The sequence below is a fragment of the Notamacropus eugenii genome, chromosome 5, assembly GCF_028372415.1.
Source record: "Notamacropus eugenii isolate mMacEug1 chromosome 5, mMacEug1.pri_v2, whole genome shotgun sequence".
NCBI lineage: Eukaryota > Metazoa > Chordata > Mammalia > Diprotodontia > Macropodidae > Notamacropus > Notamacropus eugenii.
This window is the reverse complement of record NC_092876.1, coordinates 369063125-369081439: the sequence shown is the minus strand read 5'-3', so window position 1 is coordinate 369081439 and position 18315 is coordinate 369063125. Positions and strand designations below refer to the sequence as shown.

Below are 18315 nucleotides of genomic sequence, written 5' to 3'. Positions count from 1 at the left end.
ATCTTTATTTTTCCCTAAAGCTCATTTGTAATCTCAATTATAACAATATTTATAAAGTAGTTTTCAAATTTGGAAATATCTCATTTACTCCACGTAGTCCCCTGTGAGGTAGACACCACAAAAATTATAAGCCTTGTTTCATAGATGTGAACACTGAGGCACACAGAGACTAAGTTGTTCTCCTAAAGCCATATAACTTGTGTCAATAAAGGGCCTTAAACCCAGGCCTTCCAGATTCAGTCTAGCAATCTGGCCACTCACCATAGCACCGTACTTTAGAGACTAAAGTAGGCTATGGCTAAAGTTGTCAGAATCATGGCCTGATTACAATGACCCAAAGTTGATGGGTAGAAAGGTTGGCAGTAAAGGAGTCAAACAAGAATAATAATGATGATAATGAAACATCTCTTCCATGGTATCAAATCTCCCACATTATTTTTCAATGACTTTTGCCCCAAAACCAACTTATTTTGTAGGGTTTGCCCTGGAGCTTTGTAATGGTCCCAAGGCTTGAGTAGATGTTTTTATTTTCTCCATCCCCCTAATCCCCCACTTGTTTCAGAAAAGTTGTAATGACCGAGTACTGATTTAATTGTAAAATTTAGTCCGAAATCCACAAAACAGTTCCGAGTACCAAGATGAAGTATACATCTAGGATGGCTTTTGTTTGTTTGTTTTTTATCAAAATGGAATTTGTTGGCCTTTCAATAGCCCATGGATACATTCCATAAAGACAATGGGATAATAAGAATGATTTATTGCTACTAAAAAAAAGTGTCCGAAAGAATTTAGTCTATTTACTTACCTCTCATGAAAAACCTATGATTATAGAACCTTTAAAGCTGGATAGCACATTAGAATTAATATGGTACAACATCTTTTTTTTACAGATGAGGAAATGGGAATCTAGAGTTAAATAAACCTGTCCACAGTTACACAGAAGATGGAGACCAGGAATTCTGATACTGCTAAGAATTCAAAATGTATTTCTACCCAATACCAACTTCTATTTCTCTGAAAAAACAGAAGTTAAGATATAAATTAGATAATGATTGTAGAAAGAATTAATTTTTTTAATCTTTAGAAATAATTGATCCATGTACCAGAACCAATTTAATGATTTCTCAACTCTAGGATTCTATTCCAATTCTAGTGTTCTTATAATTTTGTTGGTCTTTGTCTGGTTATTTTTACTATCTCCTTTATCTTTCCCCCTGGTAACATCAAACTCTTTTGAGGAAAGTTGCTACCATATTGCATTCACTGGAGCACAAAATATTGAATTCTCAATAGAAACAAGTAAAAGCAATGAGAAAATAAAATTCATCTTGGCAGTTAGTTACACATTAAGAAAACTGGCAGAGAAAAAAAAAGGAGTAATTCGTGTTTAAACAGGATAGATTTAATGTTTTGCCTTGAGCAAAATTCTTAAGAGGTTTTTTGGAGAAATTTTTTTAAAAAGTACAATTGTAAAAATGTTAAAAAAAAAAAAAAGAAAAGCATGTGTTAGGAATTTTTTATAGTAGATAGAAACATAACATTTAGAGCTGGAAGGTTACTGAATCAAATCCCTCACTATCCCCAACCTCATTCTATTGGTAAAGAAATTGAAGTCTTGAAAAAAGAAACTATTATTCGCTCATGGTTATGCAGGTAGTAACTAACAAAACTAGGATTTAACCTCAGTTCTTCTGATGCCAACTCCAGGCTTCTTTAGGATTATGTCTTTTCCCATCATTTTTCATGTCTGATATGCAAAACCAGAAGCTGAAACAATGTTTATTTGTTTCTTAAAAATAATTTCTGTTTCTAGGATGATACTAGCCATGTCACAGAACCATTTTCAAACAGTTAAAAATGGCATGCCAAAGCATGTCTTTGTATCTACACAAATGTGAGTCGAAGTTTAGTTGTTAGCACCTATGTATATTCACTTTCTATTCATCAACCCTTTTATGATTATATGGTCATGGCAAGTACCTCTTTACTCCCTATCCTGCTACCCACTTCCTGCTCTGTGTTGGCAGCACAATGCTTCCTTAGCAGAAATTGGCATTAGCCAAGAGGAACATTCCTTCAAATTAAAGAGTGAACTGAACCATGAAGCAGGACTTCTCTGTCTTATGAAGCTAAACATGGGGATAAGCATCATTGCAAAATAAATAAATAAATAAATGACAGAAGAAAGGATGATGGAGTAGGAAAGTAAGGACAACGGAAGGAAAAGTAAGCCCTTTGACTCCATATTCAATACATATCCTCCTAAATGCAATGTGCTGTGCTGTATACATAAAGAGATAAAAACTTACGTGATATAATCCCTGTCCTCAAGGTGTTTACATCTAAAGCAAGTAGTGAGTGAAATTTTCATCACATGACCATATTCTTAGAATTTTCTTACTACAGTGTAACATTTTCAAATCCCCAGGACTTCATTTTCCCATGAAAATCAGGGTCCAAAAAGGATCACTAATTTAGAGAAATTCCCTGAACTCATCAGCAACAATAATAAAATATACATAAGATTTATTTTAATATTCACAAATGAACACATATTTCATATAAAATTTTTGCATATATTAATACGGATTTATTATTATATGGGAGTAGGAGATGGAAAAGGTGTATGGAATGATACCAATGAGATGATCATGCTCTCAGAAGTCCTGCAAAAATCATGAAAATGCCAAAGTCAAGGCAAAAGGCTTTATTGTCCCCAGAGGCTTTATATTGAGCAGGCTTGTCTATTTACATGAAACAGATGACACTGAACTTTAAGGTTTTGTAGGTTATTTTTTTTAAACCAAAAGGAGATAAGTTCAAAGGCCACCATACCCTTCCCTTATTATGCTAGGTGAGGATTAATGAGGGTTGCATCCATTTGTGTAAGAGGAGGGGATGGCAAGAATGGCCCTATGATTCAATTATTTCTCCCTTGTTGTTTACATTATTTTTGTGGAATTAATTAATGCCGCATTCTATTTAAGGCATGCATGGTCTATTAGTAGAGAGGTTTATTAGGTTTATTATTCAGTTTATTATTATATTAGGAAGAGGTTTAGGCATGAAAGATACACATGATATGGAAAACACTTCACATTAAACATGGAAAGATAGCAAATCAGTTTAGAGTCAGAGTGGGGGAACCATACTCTAATTAACTGATAATGAAAATTAATCTGATAATCTATAACCTTAATTACAGTTATGAAGGTTTGAGAAGGAGATGGGTCATGAAAATTAGATTTTTCCCCCTACTCTGGGGGAATTTTTTTCTTTGAAATTTAAAATTATGTAATGCTTTTTTAGAATGATGACTCAATTATTTAAGATAATGCATTTCTATTTTGTTATGTGGCCTTCATTCTCAGAAGTTATTTGTAAAAGTTATGCAGATTTTTATGTAAAACTCTCTACAGTAGCAGATGATTACAATTCCCATATTCCCATTACAAGAAAAACAATTCAGCTCTCAAATGTAAGAGCAAGATTTATGTATTTCTCCAGGAGGTAGGGCCATTTTCCTTGGAGAAGAAAGGATTTCATGCTTTTTTGGTGAGTTTCATCTCCTTGACTATGGATTAAAGGTCGACAAAGGATATCTGCCCAAGTAACAGGATTTAAAAGGCCTGGCAGTGGCATCCACTTTCTCCTATAAAAATTTGTAGTCTAGAGTTTATTACCATGTTTGCTCAGAAGTCTCAGGACAGAAAGGAGTGAGAATCAATCTAAAATTTTTTAAGTTAAAGGAAATCAGAACCTGGGTCCTCCTGGACATAGGAGCCTTAGAGAATTTCACAGTTAACAAAGCCCTTTCTTCAATAACAACCCTGTAAGGTAGGGAGCAATATCTAGGCAAGATCTGGTAGAAGAAAAATATTATACCTGATTACGAGTGGTAGCAATGAGATGCCTTCCAGAATATAGTGTTACCTAAATTATTAATATTAAACGACATTTCATTTGCTCCATTTGTTTACTTTGAAGCTTCTCACTAGTGTGGGACTCATCTTTTTACCTGGCAATACTGTACATTTGTGAATCTTCAAACACTACAATCTCCCAGAAACTGTGAGTGATACACAAAGATGGAGACACACTTCATAGATGCAAGTAAAATTAATCTTATTTCCATGGTTGACCTACACTAAACACATGTGATAAGGTATGTTAAAGAAATTAATGATCAAGGGGGTGGTTTGGTCATGTGGCGTATGCTGATTGGCAGGCAGTCAAATAACCCATTGTGACCTTTAAAACATAAAAAGCCAAGAGAAGCCCACTAGCATGTTATGGCAGACCCTGACTCCTGCCTCTCCCATTTCTGCTGAAGAAGTCAAATCACTTAGATTTTCAAGCTCTACTCTTCACTCTCCCTTATGCCCATATTTCATCATTTGCTAGGTCTTGTTACAGTGGATGGAGTACTGAATCTGGAGTCAGGAAGACCTAAGATCAAATATGACCTCAAACTGCCTAGCAGTGTGACCCTGGAAAAGTCACTTAACCTTAGTTTGCCTCAGTTTCCTCAACTGTAAAATAGGGATAACAATAGCATCTACCTCCCAAGGTTGTGTGAAATCAAATGAAATAATAATTTTAAAGTGCTTAGCACATATTAGGCACTTGATAATTGCTTGTTCCTTTCTCCTTTACTCCTTCTTGGTTCTACTTCCATGATATCTCACATATCACACTCTAGTTTGTCACATCTTGAATGGACAGGAATTCTTTAATTAACATTTGTTTCCAGTCTTTCCCATATCCAAGCCATTCTCCACATAGAAGCTAAACTGATATTTTCTGTTTGTTTGGTTTCATTTTTCATCAACCTTTTTGTCACATTTTATTTTTTCAATCAATGAACAACTACCTTCTCTGTCTCCTACTTCCCTCTAACATACTCTCTCCACATTGAGAAAGAAAGAAAAAGAAAATTCATGTTGCAAACGCATACGAACAATATCCATTCCTGCACTGACCATGTCCAAAAATAATGTCTTGATTTGTACTCTGAGTCCATCCCTTCTCTCACTCAGGATGTGGGTAACACGTAAACAGGTATTTTTAAAGCACAGGTTTAATCAGGTCCTGCTCAAGAAATTTTGGTAACTGCCTATTTCCCTTTGGATGCAATACAAATTCTTCTGTTTGTTATTTAAAGCTTCTCAAAATTGGCCAGAAATCTATCTTTCCAGGATTATTTTATTTTGATCTCTCCTCCACCACCACAAATTTCCCAACTCCCCCAGGCACTCTACCTTCCTGTTAAACTGGCCTATTTTTTGTTCCCCACAAATGATATCCAACTTTCAGTTCTTGGAATTTGTAGCTGCTTTCCTCAAGATTCCCCTTGTGTGCACTTCACGTATAAGACCTTTTTTGATTCCTCCAGTTGCTAATGACCTAACTTTGTATCATATTTTTTCTTCCATTAGAATATAAGGTCTTTGAGTTGGCAAGGACCTATAACAACCTCTGACAAGGAGTCAGCTGGACACAAAATCCTTGAGATTTGTAGACTTTCCGAGACTGAGAAGAGATTTTAAGAAACTGAAAAATTTTAGGAATGGGGAAAGGTCTCCGGAGTTGAGAGATATAAAGCAAAAGAATAACAGGCCATAAATTGCATAGCAAGTTGCTAAGCAAAGAAAAAGTCATTACTGGTACAGTGGAAAGAATATAGGCTTTAAAACCAGCAGACCTGGATTTAATCCTGCCTGGCACTTCCTGTGTAACCTTGGGGAAGTCACTGAGCTTCCAAGCCTCAGTTGCCTCATCTGTAAAATGAGGGGTTTGAACTAAATGGTCTCTTAGATCCCTTCTATTTCTAGTCTATAATTCTTTGAAATAGGAAGATTTTCTTTGTAAAATTTTTTCATCTCTAAACAACTTCACCACTGCCAAGGGAAATTCCCTTAAGCTTCGTTCTTTGGAAAAAAGACATAGGGTCTTTCCTTAAAGCTTTCATGGCATTCTCCTGGTGCAGCAAGAATAATAATTTACATTTATGTAGCATTTGCTACGTGCCAGGTGTTGTGCTAAGTGCTTTACAAATATGATCTCATTTGATTCTCACAATAACCTTGGAGATAGGTGCTATTATTATGCCCATTTACAGATAAGGAAACTGAGGCAAACAAAATTAAGTGACTTTCCAATAAGCAATGTCAATTCATTTACCTAAAAAGTGTGGAATTTTAAATTATTAAAATCCTAAATGACATATCCTTCTATACATTATGAAAAGGAGTACAACAGCTGCAAATGAGATATGATGAAATGGATTTCAACCGTCACAATTTAGTTGGCCTTGCTATACTGGCAAAGCCAGGATCATAATACAGTACAGGTTTTTGACTTACAAAGCATTTGTAAATGCTTTTTCTACTATAGTAAATGAGTTGCACTGTTTATTTTTTTCTAATTTCCCTTAAATAAAATAAATGTTTCAAGTTGTGTGTATTTCAAGCTATGAAAATAAGAGTTTCAAGCCATGTCTAACTCTATGTCTGAACTGATTCCATATCTGAATTAAATGTCTACTCAACACAGTAGAAGTCTCTAAATTAAAACCAAATTGAAACTAAAACTTTATCGGTTTTAATATAATGCTGATAGTTTCCAATTTTTAAGAATCCGTGTGCAATTATCATAAACTGTCTGTATCTACCTTGTCCTTTCAGAAAGATCTTTATGATGTTCCTGGTCTGAAAAAGTCTTTTTTCCTTGGATGTTAAATGGCATTTTGTATCTTTTCTAGGCACTTACCTGCTTCTATTATATATTTACTTCTCTTATCCCCTTCTATTTGGTCTTTTTTTTTTGATGGGGGGATTCTAGATATCTCAACAGTCAGCTGGACATAGAGTCAGGAAGACCTGAGCTCAAGTTCTGCCTCAGACAATTCACTAACTGTGTCAGCCTGGGAAAGTCACTTAACCCTTCCTCATCTGTAAAATGGGGAAAATAATAGTACCTACTTCCCAGGGTTGTGGTGAGGATTAAATGAGCCATTTGGAAAGTGCTTTGCAACATTGAAAAGCTATGTAATTCTAGTTTTTATTATTATAAAACTATAATAATTACTATTATTATCTCACTCAGACTGGAAGTGCAGCAGCAATCATGCAGAAGCTTTGACCTGTGTCATTTGTTACCTGAGTCATTTAGCCCCTCCTTAGGTAACCTAATGCCCTCCCTTTCTCCTCATTCTGGGTTTTTTCATCTTTGTACTAGATATATTGTGGTTACCTGATCAGATTAACCCTGCTAACTACATCTTAGAATTTCAAAATTCCAGTGATACAAGCACCAGCCTCAGTCTCTCTGGTAGAAAAAGTTACAGGTATCCATCACCATGCCCTGCCCACTAAGAGACTATAAACTCCATGAAGTTGAGGGCTATATCTAATTTATATTTGTACTTCCTCCAGCACCAAAGTTAGCATTCTTCATATAGTAAGTGCTCAATAAATATTTGTTGTCTTGAGCTAAATTGGTGTTTCAACAATTTATTCCATTTATAGGATATGTTTAAAAGCAAGTAAAATTAGGACCTATATTGAAATTTGAAATTATCATTTGAATGATTTATGCTTTTAAATTGATAGCTGATAAACCTGATAGCTCTGAGCAAACCAATTTGTGGAAACTACATTTATGAGTTCCTAAACTCAGTCACTTTGGATCTATAAAAGATATCAAAATGAGTTTTACATATATTTCTAGTTTTATCTCAATTTCTTCCTCTTTTCTTCCTTTCCTTAGGGGAGAAAAAGGTTATTTTAATCTATGACTAAAGTTTTGAAGGATTTTGCATGGTTCACAATAGTCTTGCTTTCACTTGAGGGTTGAAAAGTGCCCTTACTCCCTAATACACAGGGTGTCCTCAAAGTCCTAATGCAGTCTTAAGCTAAAATAGCTTAAAACCACAAGTGGGATCATAAACTCAGACATGACTAAAAAACTATTGAACTGAGTTTCAAATCTCAATGCTTAAGGTGCCATTTTTAAAATTAGGTAACAACTCAATAATGAGTATTGGAGATCAAGCCAGGGTGTAGTGATATATCTTTTTGCAAACCTATTAGTTGGTGAATTTTATAACACAATCCAGTTTGCATTCTTACTGTTATAATTTGATATTTTGCTAGGTCCATTTGTAGGAACATTCTTTCCATTGATACAGATCTTAAATTTCCTATACCTCTTTATCTTTTGTGTTTCTTTTCTGTGTCTTTTTATAAACTATTCTTAAAGCTTTAATAGCTTAAGACTGCACTAAAACTTTGGAGGCACCCTGTAGGAGAGCCAAACCACAGGTGAGTGAATATTTACTGAACCAGATGGGAGAGAGAGCTTGTGCCCTCCAAAAACAACATAATGTTTGCTTTTTTTATTCTTAACAATTTAAAAGGTAGAAAAATGGAAAAATATGTGGTCTATTTAACAGTAATTCAAATATAACTAGCCTGAAATCTAGTGGTAGCTAGGTGGCACAGTGGATAGAGTGCCAAACCTGGAGTCAGGAAGATGAGTCAAATATGGCCTCAGATACTTATTAGCTGTGTGACCTAGGCAAGTCCCTCTGTTTACCTCAGTTATCTCATCTGTAAAATGAGCTGGAGAAGGAAACAGCAAACCACTCCAGTATCTTTGCCAAGAAAATCCCGAATCATGTCATGAAGTCAGATATGACTGAATAATGACTGAACTGAGACCTCAAGTCTAAATGCTCAAGGTACCATTTTTAAAATTAGGTAAGAACACGGTAGTGAATATTGGAGATCAAGCAAGAGCATGATCACATATCTGTTTGCAGACCCTTTAGTTGGTGAATTTTATAACACAATCCAGTTTGCACTTTTATCACTACATTTTGCTATTTTGATAGGTCCATTAGTAGGAACATTCTTTCCATTAATATAGATGTTAAAATCCCTATGCCTCTTTACCTTGTGTGTTTCTTCTCTGTGTCTTTCTATAAACAATCCATAAAGAACACACTCCTGAAAGTTTCACACCTCACGAGTATCACTGCAGCACTTATGCTAATAATGGCTCACCTAACTCCTTTTCCAATCATACTTTTTGACAATGATATTACTATGCACACTTTTAACATTTTAGTTAAAAGTTAACACCTACCACAAATCTTTCCATTGGTTGATTTGTAATTTTGATTCTGCCAAGACTCTATGATTTGCAGTCATATATTATTACAAGGAGACCACTGATCTAAAAGAGATGGAATCTTATAATACAGAACAATTTGTAGTCATTGAAAACAGTACAATTTCCCATATGTAACCTGATCCATTTTCTTCCTCAACTATAAGGCTTAGTTCATCGTATGAGCACATCATCTATTCAACAGACAAGTAATAATGGCTTTTTCAAGGCTGCTTATCCAACAGCATGAAAACACTATTATGTTATTTTTCCAGGGGGTATGGTTTGGACTGGGACTGTTCTAGTACTTAAACAGTTCTATGGGGTGGAGAGAAAATATGTGTGTTACACTTTTAAATTTAATCAGTATTATAACATTTTCCAATCAATTTTCTAAGTTTAGACAATCAACAAAATAACTCAATTCCTGATATTTAGCATCAGCCAATTTCCAGCAAATGCTGAAAGATTAATAATTATCTTTTGAGCCACCCTACCCTTGTAGGTCTCATCTCATAACATTATTGTGGATTTTACTAAGGAATTTGTGTGTTCCATGACTCAGTGAGATTATCACAATGCCACCTATGAACAGGAACATTCAGACAACTTTGCCATCAATAGAGAACCATTTTTTAAGACTAGGCAGGATATCTTCCTAGTGAACATCTTAGTTATGCATTTCATACATTGGTGGTAAGACTCAGTAGAATGTGAAGAAAGTATTCTGAATACTCACATCTGCCATATAATGCCTTACAGAATTCCATTTTGTGAAGGGACAGTACCTTCTTTGAAAGAGACTTCAAATCTTTACTTTTCTAAATTCTAGTCAAATGCATTTAAATTTTTTAAAAATTAGACATTGGGAATCTTGTATTCTCTATATTACTTAGAAGTGTGGCTATAAGGATATATATATATATATATATATATATATATATAGAGAGAGAGAGAGAGAGAGAGAGAGAGAGAGAGAGAGAGAGAGAGAGATTACTATAGAAAATTGTCTGAGAAAGTCTATCTGTTTCCTTCTTGTGTTTTCACCAAGGGTATTCTTGATAATGCACAGAACATTCTCTTAATAAATGAGATAGCAAGCATTGGGGAGGGGAGGGGAGAGGAGGAAAGGGAAGGGGACAGGACGGGGTGGGGAAGAAGGGGGAAGGTTAATGTCTTCTTGGCTGACCTTTTTTTCTTGGTAGAATGCCATGAAAATCCATTCTTTATCTTCTCTTTTAAATATCTTGGAAGCTGATCTCTGCATATCTTTATGACTGGGTCACCTCTAGTAAGGACTTATGAGTCTTTGGCCAGGCCCAGTTTCTGTTCCCAGATTTATCTTCTTAAGTGCCATGATTACTTCTTTACATGATCTATTAAGCAGAGTCCAAATGTAGTGGTTCTACTATTACTGTTAATAAAAGTAGATCACTATAGAAACAAATGCTGACAGATCTGTACAGCTTTGCATCTGCTTGCCATTCTCCTTTCAGTTTCATTTACAAATGTTCTTGAGATGAGCTAGATAATCTGGGTCTCAAATCAGGCTTTCTTCAGGCTCACTTTTTTCAATGGCCTCTTTCATTTTTTGATCATTAATTACATATTCCAACACAGTTTTATTTTGGTTTTGATTTGAGCTATTCTTACCTGTGCCCACTTTTGCACACTGAGTATTGACATCATTTAAAATATCTTGTCATGTTTTTCATGGAAATTCTCTACTTTTTCATCCTTTGTGATGTAGCACATAAACTCCAATTATTTTAATGGAAGTCTACTTGTATTTGTTCATTTTAGATATAAGGAGGCAAAATTATTAAGTGCCTCATTTCTATTCTATGTAATTTTGCTCCTTGCCTTTGGAGCCAACTTAGCCAGCTTTTCACCTGTCTCTCTGAGAAGCACCTGTAAACATTCTTCTAATTAGTTGGCACTTCTTTATTATTTGCTATTTTATTTGTAGTTTAAAAAATATCACTCTAGGTGTTAAATTCTTTCAACTTGTTGGACAACAATTGTAAGAGTACAATTCTGTCTACAGGCATCAATTCAACTGTTGGCACTACTAATTCATACCACATGTTCTTTATAGTCACAGAGATGGTTGTTCTTTTGAAGAAAAAAATTTCCTCATCTTAATCATGCATTAAAATTATTCTCAAAAGTTCTTTTAACCAGGATGTCCTTTCTTATTTGAGTCAAAAGCTCCTATTCAGTCTCCAGCACTGGGTGATCTTGATGAACTAAAATGTAACCATAACACCAAAACTGCTCTTTATGACCACTCTCTTCCTTTTCCATTTGTCCAATTTTCCCAGTTAGGTTTTGGGCTTCCTTTTTCATCTGTCCAATTATTCCTTTTAAGGAGTTATTTTCTCCAGTTAATTTTTGTACTTCCTTTTCCATTTGTTCAATTTTCCTTTTCAAAGAGATGTTCTCATCAGAGAATTATATTTTTATACTTTTAAAATAATTGGCCAGTTTTTCTTCTATTTCCTTCTTCAGCTGTTCCAGGAGAGCTATTTGTGCATACGAGCAGTTCATAGTCCCTTCTGAAGTTTCAGGTGGAAGTATAATCTCACTACTGACCTCTTTGGTATTTGTGCTTTGGTCCTTGTCCCCAGAGAAAGATTCTATGGTTTTTTCGCACTTCTTTTGCTTTTTCTTGTTCATGATGGTGATTGTGTGTTGTGGCTTCTAGTTCTTTCAGTTAGAAGCTGTAGAACTTGATGTTGAGCTGACTTGTGTGAAAAAGCTAAAAGCAAGTGTCTTTTTATCTTTTTGTTTTGTGTTTCCCTGATCTGCCCTGGGGTTAGCTTGTTAAGTGTGGGAAAGGGGTGGTGGAGATCTCCTCAGCTGAACTGAGGCAAAGGCAAGCTCAGGGGATGGTGATCACAGCTGCCCTATAGTTTTCCCATTTCCCCTGGAGTGCTCAGGCACACCTAGATCCTAGTGCTAGTGTGAGTTTCCACCCCTCCTGGCGCTCCTCTCCTGGCGCTGAGGCTTGCCTGGGTCCTAGTGCGAGTTTTCTCTGCCCTAGGGCCCCTTTCCTTCCAGTTTGTCTCCATCACAGTAGGAAGACTCCTCCTTAGCTATATTCCTAGCCTCAGGTGTTATGAGACTATTTGCCCCCTCTACTGTTCCTGCTGATCCAGGATTTTTCTGGGGAAATATTTTATGTTTCTTTCAAGGTCATCAAGGGGGAAGGAGAGAACATTTACTGATCACTCTGCCATCCTGGCTCCTGGAAGTTCAAGTAGGTGACTTACAGACGTTCAATCCTTGGGCTGAAAGTCTCAGGAGCTGCTGCAGCTGATATCTGGTGCTCAGCAGCTGTCACTCACTCAGTTCTGCTGGTCTCTCACCCTGGGCTGCTAGTCTGCCGGGTTCTGCCTGCTGCTGTGTCAGGTTTCCCACTCAGATGCACTGGACGTGCTGCGTTGTGTGCTGTGGGCTCACCCCTGCACATCAGATCCTTCTCGTGGACCCTCCAGTCTGTCCTGGGTTGTGAATCTGCCACAGTCTGTCTCCTATTGGATTCTGCACCTCCCAAATTTGGTCAGATTCTCTTTTTAGCGGTATCTGAAGGAGTTTGTCTAAGAGCTTAGGTGAGTCGTTGTTCTCACCCCGCCAAATTGACTCTGTCCTCTATGACCACTCTCTGGAGTCTTCTCATCCCTCTTGAGAGAGTCTAAGATTTAAATCATGATGCTTAACTAGGAAAAGCTAGTTTTGATTAGTGATCTCTCTCTTTACCTCTTTCATTATGAATTTCTAGCCAGAGGCTCTGGTGGCCACCACCCAGCTTCCTTTCTCCCCTTTCTCCAGGCACTTTTGGTGAACTTACATAGAAGTGTTTATCAGTTCAAAGCTTGTAAATATCTTTCTATCTTTTAGCTCTTTCCCTATGGAGTCTAGAGGAAGTCATCCCATAACACATATCCAAACATGACCTCTAGGAAATAATTCTGCCAGTGGCTGTGTAAGTTACAAAATCTGGTATGTGGGCAGTGGTGGGCTGGTAAATGATAAAGAATCAACTCTTTAGGGGAAGATAAATGTAGACATGATATACTTTAAAGTTCAGTCTTCATTATGAGCATTTTTTCCTTTAATTTCTCAAGTTGGGGCTATCAACAAAAAATAAATCAAGCTCTGATTTATAGATTTATAAGGTGTTAATACTCACACTGGAGCAGGTTAGAATAGGCTCCAGCACACACTGGAGGGGAGTAAACACATGGCTCTCAGAGAAAAGACAAGCAATCATTCTCTTCTTTCAGCTCCTCTCTCACAGAAATCTTTAAAACCACAGTCCCAGAAGTCCAATTTCCAAAAGCATCACCAACTGCTGGACTTTGAGATAGTGTTTTCATCTCCATAGCAATCTACAAGCTACAAATAAAAGAAAGTAATTCTGACTCAGGTGAGACTAACTTAATGTAGCCTTGAAATAATAACCTCTGCTTTTTGAGTGATTTCAACTTGCATGTTGTGGTTTTACAAAGAGGTGACAAGTAATTGACATCCTACTTCATGCTTTATTCATTCCCTTCTCTACATATTTCTCACCAACTTTTAGCTCTTTTCTTTTGTATTTGACTCCATGCTAAGCAAAAGAAGCCTTATGTTGTGATGCCAGAATAAATATGTCTCATATCTCCTCTTCCCCATATAAATTGGAGCTGGAGTGGAGAGAAGAAAGAGGGTTGTTTTAGATCAACTATAACAATAGGTAATTCTCATGAAGATGCTGCTATGCTGCCAATGCCCTCCTGAAAAACTGAATTTGGCAGCATCTCTCTGTGAAATATCAGTAGCTTGCATGAGCTCTTCACAAGAAATCAAACCCAAGGGAAAGTATATAACTTGATATTAAAAAACTCCTCTAACTAATAAATGAGAAGAATGACACCTTTTCTGGAATCTGTTCTATTTTTGAAATCTTCACAACTATGCCCTAAACTTGCCTCTCCATGTTATGTGCTTAATCCTCTCCTGGTCCACAAAATGAACCACAGATGGTCATGTAATCCCAACCCCCCCCCCCATTTAATAGATAAGGGAACTGGAGCCCAGAGAGATTAAATGACTTGCCTTAAAGTTATATAAGTACAAAAGCTAGAATTTGAATCTTAGTCCTCTGACTCCCAATTTCCTCCTCACCATACTAATGGGATGTATTTCAATAATTTACTCTTTAATCATTGGGATACTTTTCAGTATCTTTAGTTCTTTCAAACTATTATCTGGGATACTAAATCCTCAAAGGTCAAACACCTTGATTCTGATCATAGAGTTAAACTCAGAAGGTATCCTAGTGATAAAATTCAAACTGAGACCTGAAGAGTTCAGAAGACTTGTCCACAACTCTGACTCCAAAGCCAACCTCATTTCTGCCATGCTACCCATTTTCTAAACATGTTGTGTCCAACACCCAGCGTAGCAAGTTATTCAAATAAGCACTTATCTTTTGAAAATGATGATAGTGATTACTCCAATATTTTAAGGTTCTGTAATTTTGCCATCAAAAAGAAGATTTCTCCTCTGAGATAGATTGTAATCCCCAAGGATTTAATGGTCTTTGAGAGGTGCAATTGCCAAAAAAATAAAAAATCACCTTTCAGTTAACCTAATGAAGAGACTCTCTGATCTTAGGGCTGATCCTCAGAAATAAGTTCTATCACATGGCTTAGACTGGAAAGCTTTCCAGTTTGGTAAGACCTGCCAAAGCTTAAGTGGCAAAGTAGATAGAGTGCAGAATCTGGGGTCAGGAAGACCTGAGTTTGAATCCTGTCTCAGACTCTCATTAGGCATATCACCCTGGACAAAGTACTACCTACCCTCTTTTAGCCTGTATTTCTCCATCTGTAAAATGGGAATAATCACACTCACCTCATGGGATTATTGTGAGGCTAAAATGAGTTCTTTGTAAAGTACTTTGAAAACTCTAAAGCATTATACTAAAGGTAACTTTTACTCAGAAGACTCCCTGAACTTAACTCAGGATAATCCTCAAATAGCAGTCACATCATCTGACCTCCATTGGAAACCTTTCAAGGACTGTGGTGCACTTGCACTGGTAAAGTAAGTCCTTCAAGAATCCAGGATCACCTTTACAGGACAATGAGGCCCCAGAGTAGGACTTTTATGGAAGAAGTCACATGATGTTTATGATACCTTTTTATTATTTAGTTTTCCCACCTACACTAAGGAGATTAGATTAAAGGGATAACTTAAACATTAAAGTAGCATATTTTGGAGCTTGTTCTATGAAAATGAGTGGGGAGGAGTGTTGTAAGGACTTAGACAGTAGTCCAAAGGTAAATGATTTCCCAAATTTAGTGTTTCAGCCCCTGTAACACAGTACCTTGAGTAGCATAAGCATTTGTGTGAGCACTTCAAATTCTGTTAAACTGAATTAAAGAAAAGAAAGAAAAATTTGGTTCTGTTCAGATATGGTTTTAACAAAAACATACACAAAAACCCCTACAGTGATCCATATCACTTGAGCATTTCCAAAATAAGGAGAATCTACTGTAAGAGAATCATTTCTCCAATCTTACCAAATACAGAAATCACAGGTTAAAAGATGAGGAAATATATATTATAAATATGTTATCATTAATATAAATGTTATTTATATAGATATATTTTATTTTTGGCTACTAGGTGGCTCAGTGGATAGAGTGGTGGATCTGCAAACAAGAAGATCTGAGTAAAAATCTTGCCTCAGACACTTACTCTCTGTGTGACCTTGAGCAAGTCATTTAACCTCCATCTGCCTCACTTTCCTATTCTGTAGAATAGAGAAAATAATAACATCTGCCTCCCAGAATCGTTGTGAGGATAAAATGAGATCATATTTCTCAAGTTCTTTGCAAACTTTAAAGCACTGCATAAGTGTTAGCTATCATCATCATCATTATTATTATTATGGTTTATAAAGGTTTATATCCTTTATCTTGAATGGCATTTCTTTTTCAATATTACTGGAAAAGGAAAAGTATGTCAAGAGATTCCATCCAGTGATTGCAACATAATAACTAAGTTGCTTGGCATTGTCAGAAATCTGCAGTAACATGGTTATGGCTGTTATTCCTTCATACTGAATAAAAAGTAAAATAAAATCATGTATAAACTAAGAAAACTTGTTTCCCAGGGAAAAAATGGTATGTCCTTATTAAATATATCCTTAGACACAATAAAATGGCATTAGTTATGTCTGAATGCCCATGACATGTACTGAAGAACTAGCATTTTAAAAGATCAAGGCATGACATTCCTAGTAGGTGGAGATTCTCTGTGTAGTGTCATCATTTCTGTAAATGAGTTAAACAGTTAAATGTGAAGAGACTTAGCTTTATTATTTGGTTTTGCATACACACAAAATCCTTCAGCATTCACACTTTAAGTTCAAGATAACCTTTACTGGGTGGCAAACAAAAGCATGTCATCTTTGGGGTAGAATGAGTCAGAGCAAATATTATGGAGGAAAAACATCTAGAAATGATTGGACCCTTCTGGACTAGACACACCTTATGTTCCAGAGTCCCAGACCACTCTGCTGGCAAGCCTGAGGACTAGTGGCATTACCACTTTCAGTATTTCCTCTAACAAACATCTGAATAGTAAGTTACAGCCTCTTTCTATGATCCTGCTGACTGCAGCACTGTGCAGCCCATAAAACATCTTTACAGACCAGAAATTTGCTGAGAAAATCAGCATTATGAAGGGACTGTAGATGCCATCTTGACAGGCTTAATCAGAGGTGGAAAATGAGTCCCAGGTTTTAGAGCTAATGGTCTGGTTAGGTTGTTTCAACAGTCCAAATTTAGAAATATTTAAATATTTCCCTTCTGGTAATATGTATAAACAAAATACCAACACTGAAACCAGTTCAATTTAGCAAGAAGACAAAGGGGGAGTGTCCTTTCAAGTCTTGCAAACCCTTTTCCAAACTCCATCCAAACAAATATGCACATGACCCATTTTTGGTATTTCATGCCTAGAATTCTCTTAAGCCTCCCTTTCACAGGTATATAGGCAGAACTCAAGTACCCATTTTCCCTCAGGTTAGAACACAAGTTTCAGTATAATCTGCTGCTGTTAATTCCCAAACTAGTAATGAGATAGTGAAAAGAACACACACACACACACACACACACACACACACACACACACACACACACACACACACACACACACACACACACACACACCCTATCGCTTTCTTCTTTAATAGGATTAAAATGTCCCTCTAATCTGTATTGCTCTTTATGTCTGTATGGTTGCCTAAAATCAAACTTTAACAGTTCATTAACATCTGCTAAACTTAATGAAAGAAGACCGTTCTTTAATTTTTACATGGCAATTAAAAAAAAGTCACTGGTAGAAGAACATATTAGTGCAGAACTAGAAGCAAAATCAGTTTAAAATAAGTTTCTCCCAAACCTGGATTTCATCTGCACTGCATAACAATTTCCTTATATAATACAGCAGAGCAGATTTAGTCTCACTACTTGAAAACGAATGTATTCCAACAAGTCATATTAAAAACAGAAGGGAAAAAAAAAAACACGGTTAGAGCTACTTGCCTTTTGGCAATTTCTGTGCATTTCCCAAGGATAAGGCAATATTTCCATAGAGAAGTAGAAAGACCAGGCTGGAGATCATGGTTACAAACCCAAAATCACACGGTGCGTGATGCTGGTGGGTATCATACAGCCTAGAGGAGCTGCATTTAAGTGAACTGCTCTCCCACTGACAGCCTCCAAAAGTTAGGCATGAGCTTACTTCACAGGGGGAGGAGACAGAATGACATCACACCCTTCCACTTAGAAAAAAATTAAGCACAACAGCATAAAAAATGATCAACATCACACTCCCCTCTGGTGTATAACTTTCTAGCCTCTGCTATTATTGCTTGTCTGTCTCTTGCTGTCTCTCAGGAATACAGTTGAACTAGTGATCAGTTTACTCTAAATCAAGGGGAAGAAAAGATCCTGGGTAGTTCTCAAAATGTCACTAACTGCTTTTAAAATCCAGAGGAGGAGAAGATACTAAAATAAATCTGAATTTTTATGGGGGAAAAAAGTAAAACTCCACTAGTTGGAGGATTGCCATTCTAAAAAT

At 36.4% G+C, this 18315-nt stretch overlaps 1 protein-coding gene across 18 annotated transcripts in view; it reads right to left on the bottom strand.

Annotated features, from left to right (window-relative positions):
• The window catches only part of ABI3BP (ABI family member 3 binding protein), a 286413-nt gene extending 268440 nt beyond the window's left edge, over positions 1-17973 (bottom strand). For all 18 annotated transcript variants that reach the window (XM_072614163.1, XM_072614173.1, XM_072614165.1 and 15 more), the window contains exon 1: positions 17778-17973. In XM_072614163.1, the coding sequence (XP_072470264.1) occupies positions 17778-17856 (79 nt within the window). In that variant the 5' untranslated portion in view covers positions 17857-17973. The remainder of the gene's footprint in view (positions 1-17777) is intronic.
• Between the last annotated feature and the right edge of the window lie 342 nt (positions 17974-18315).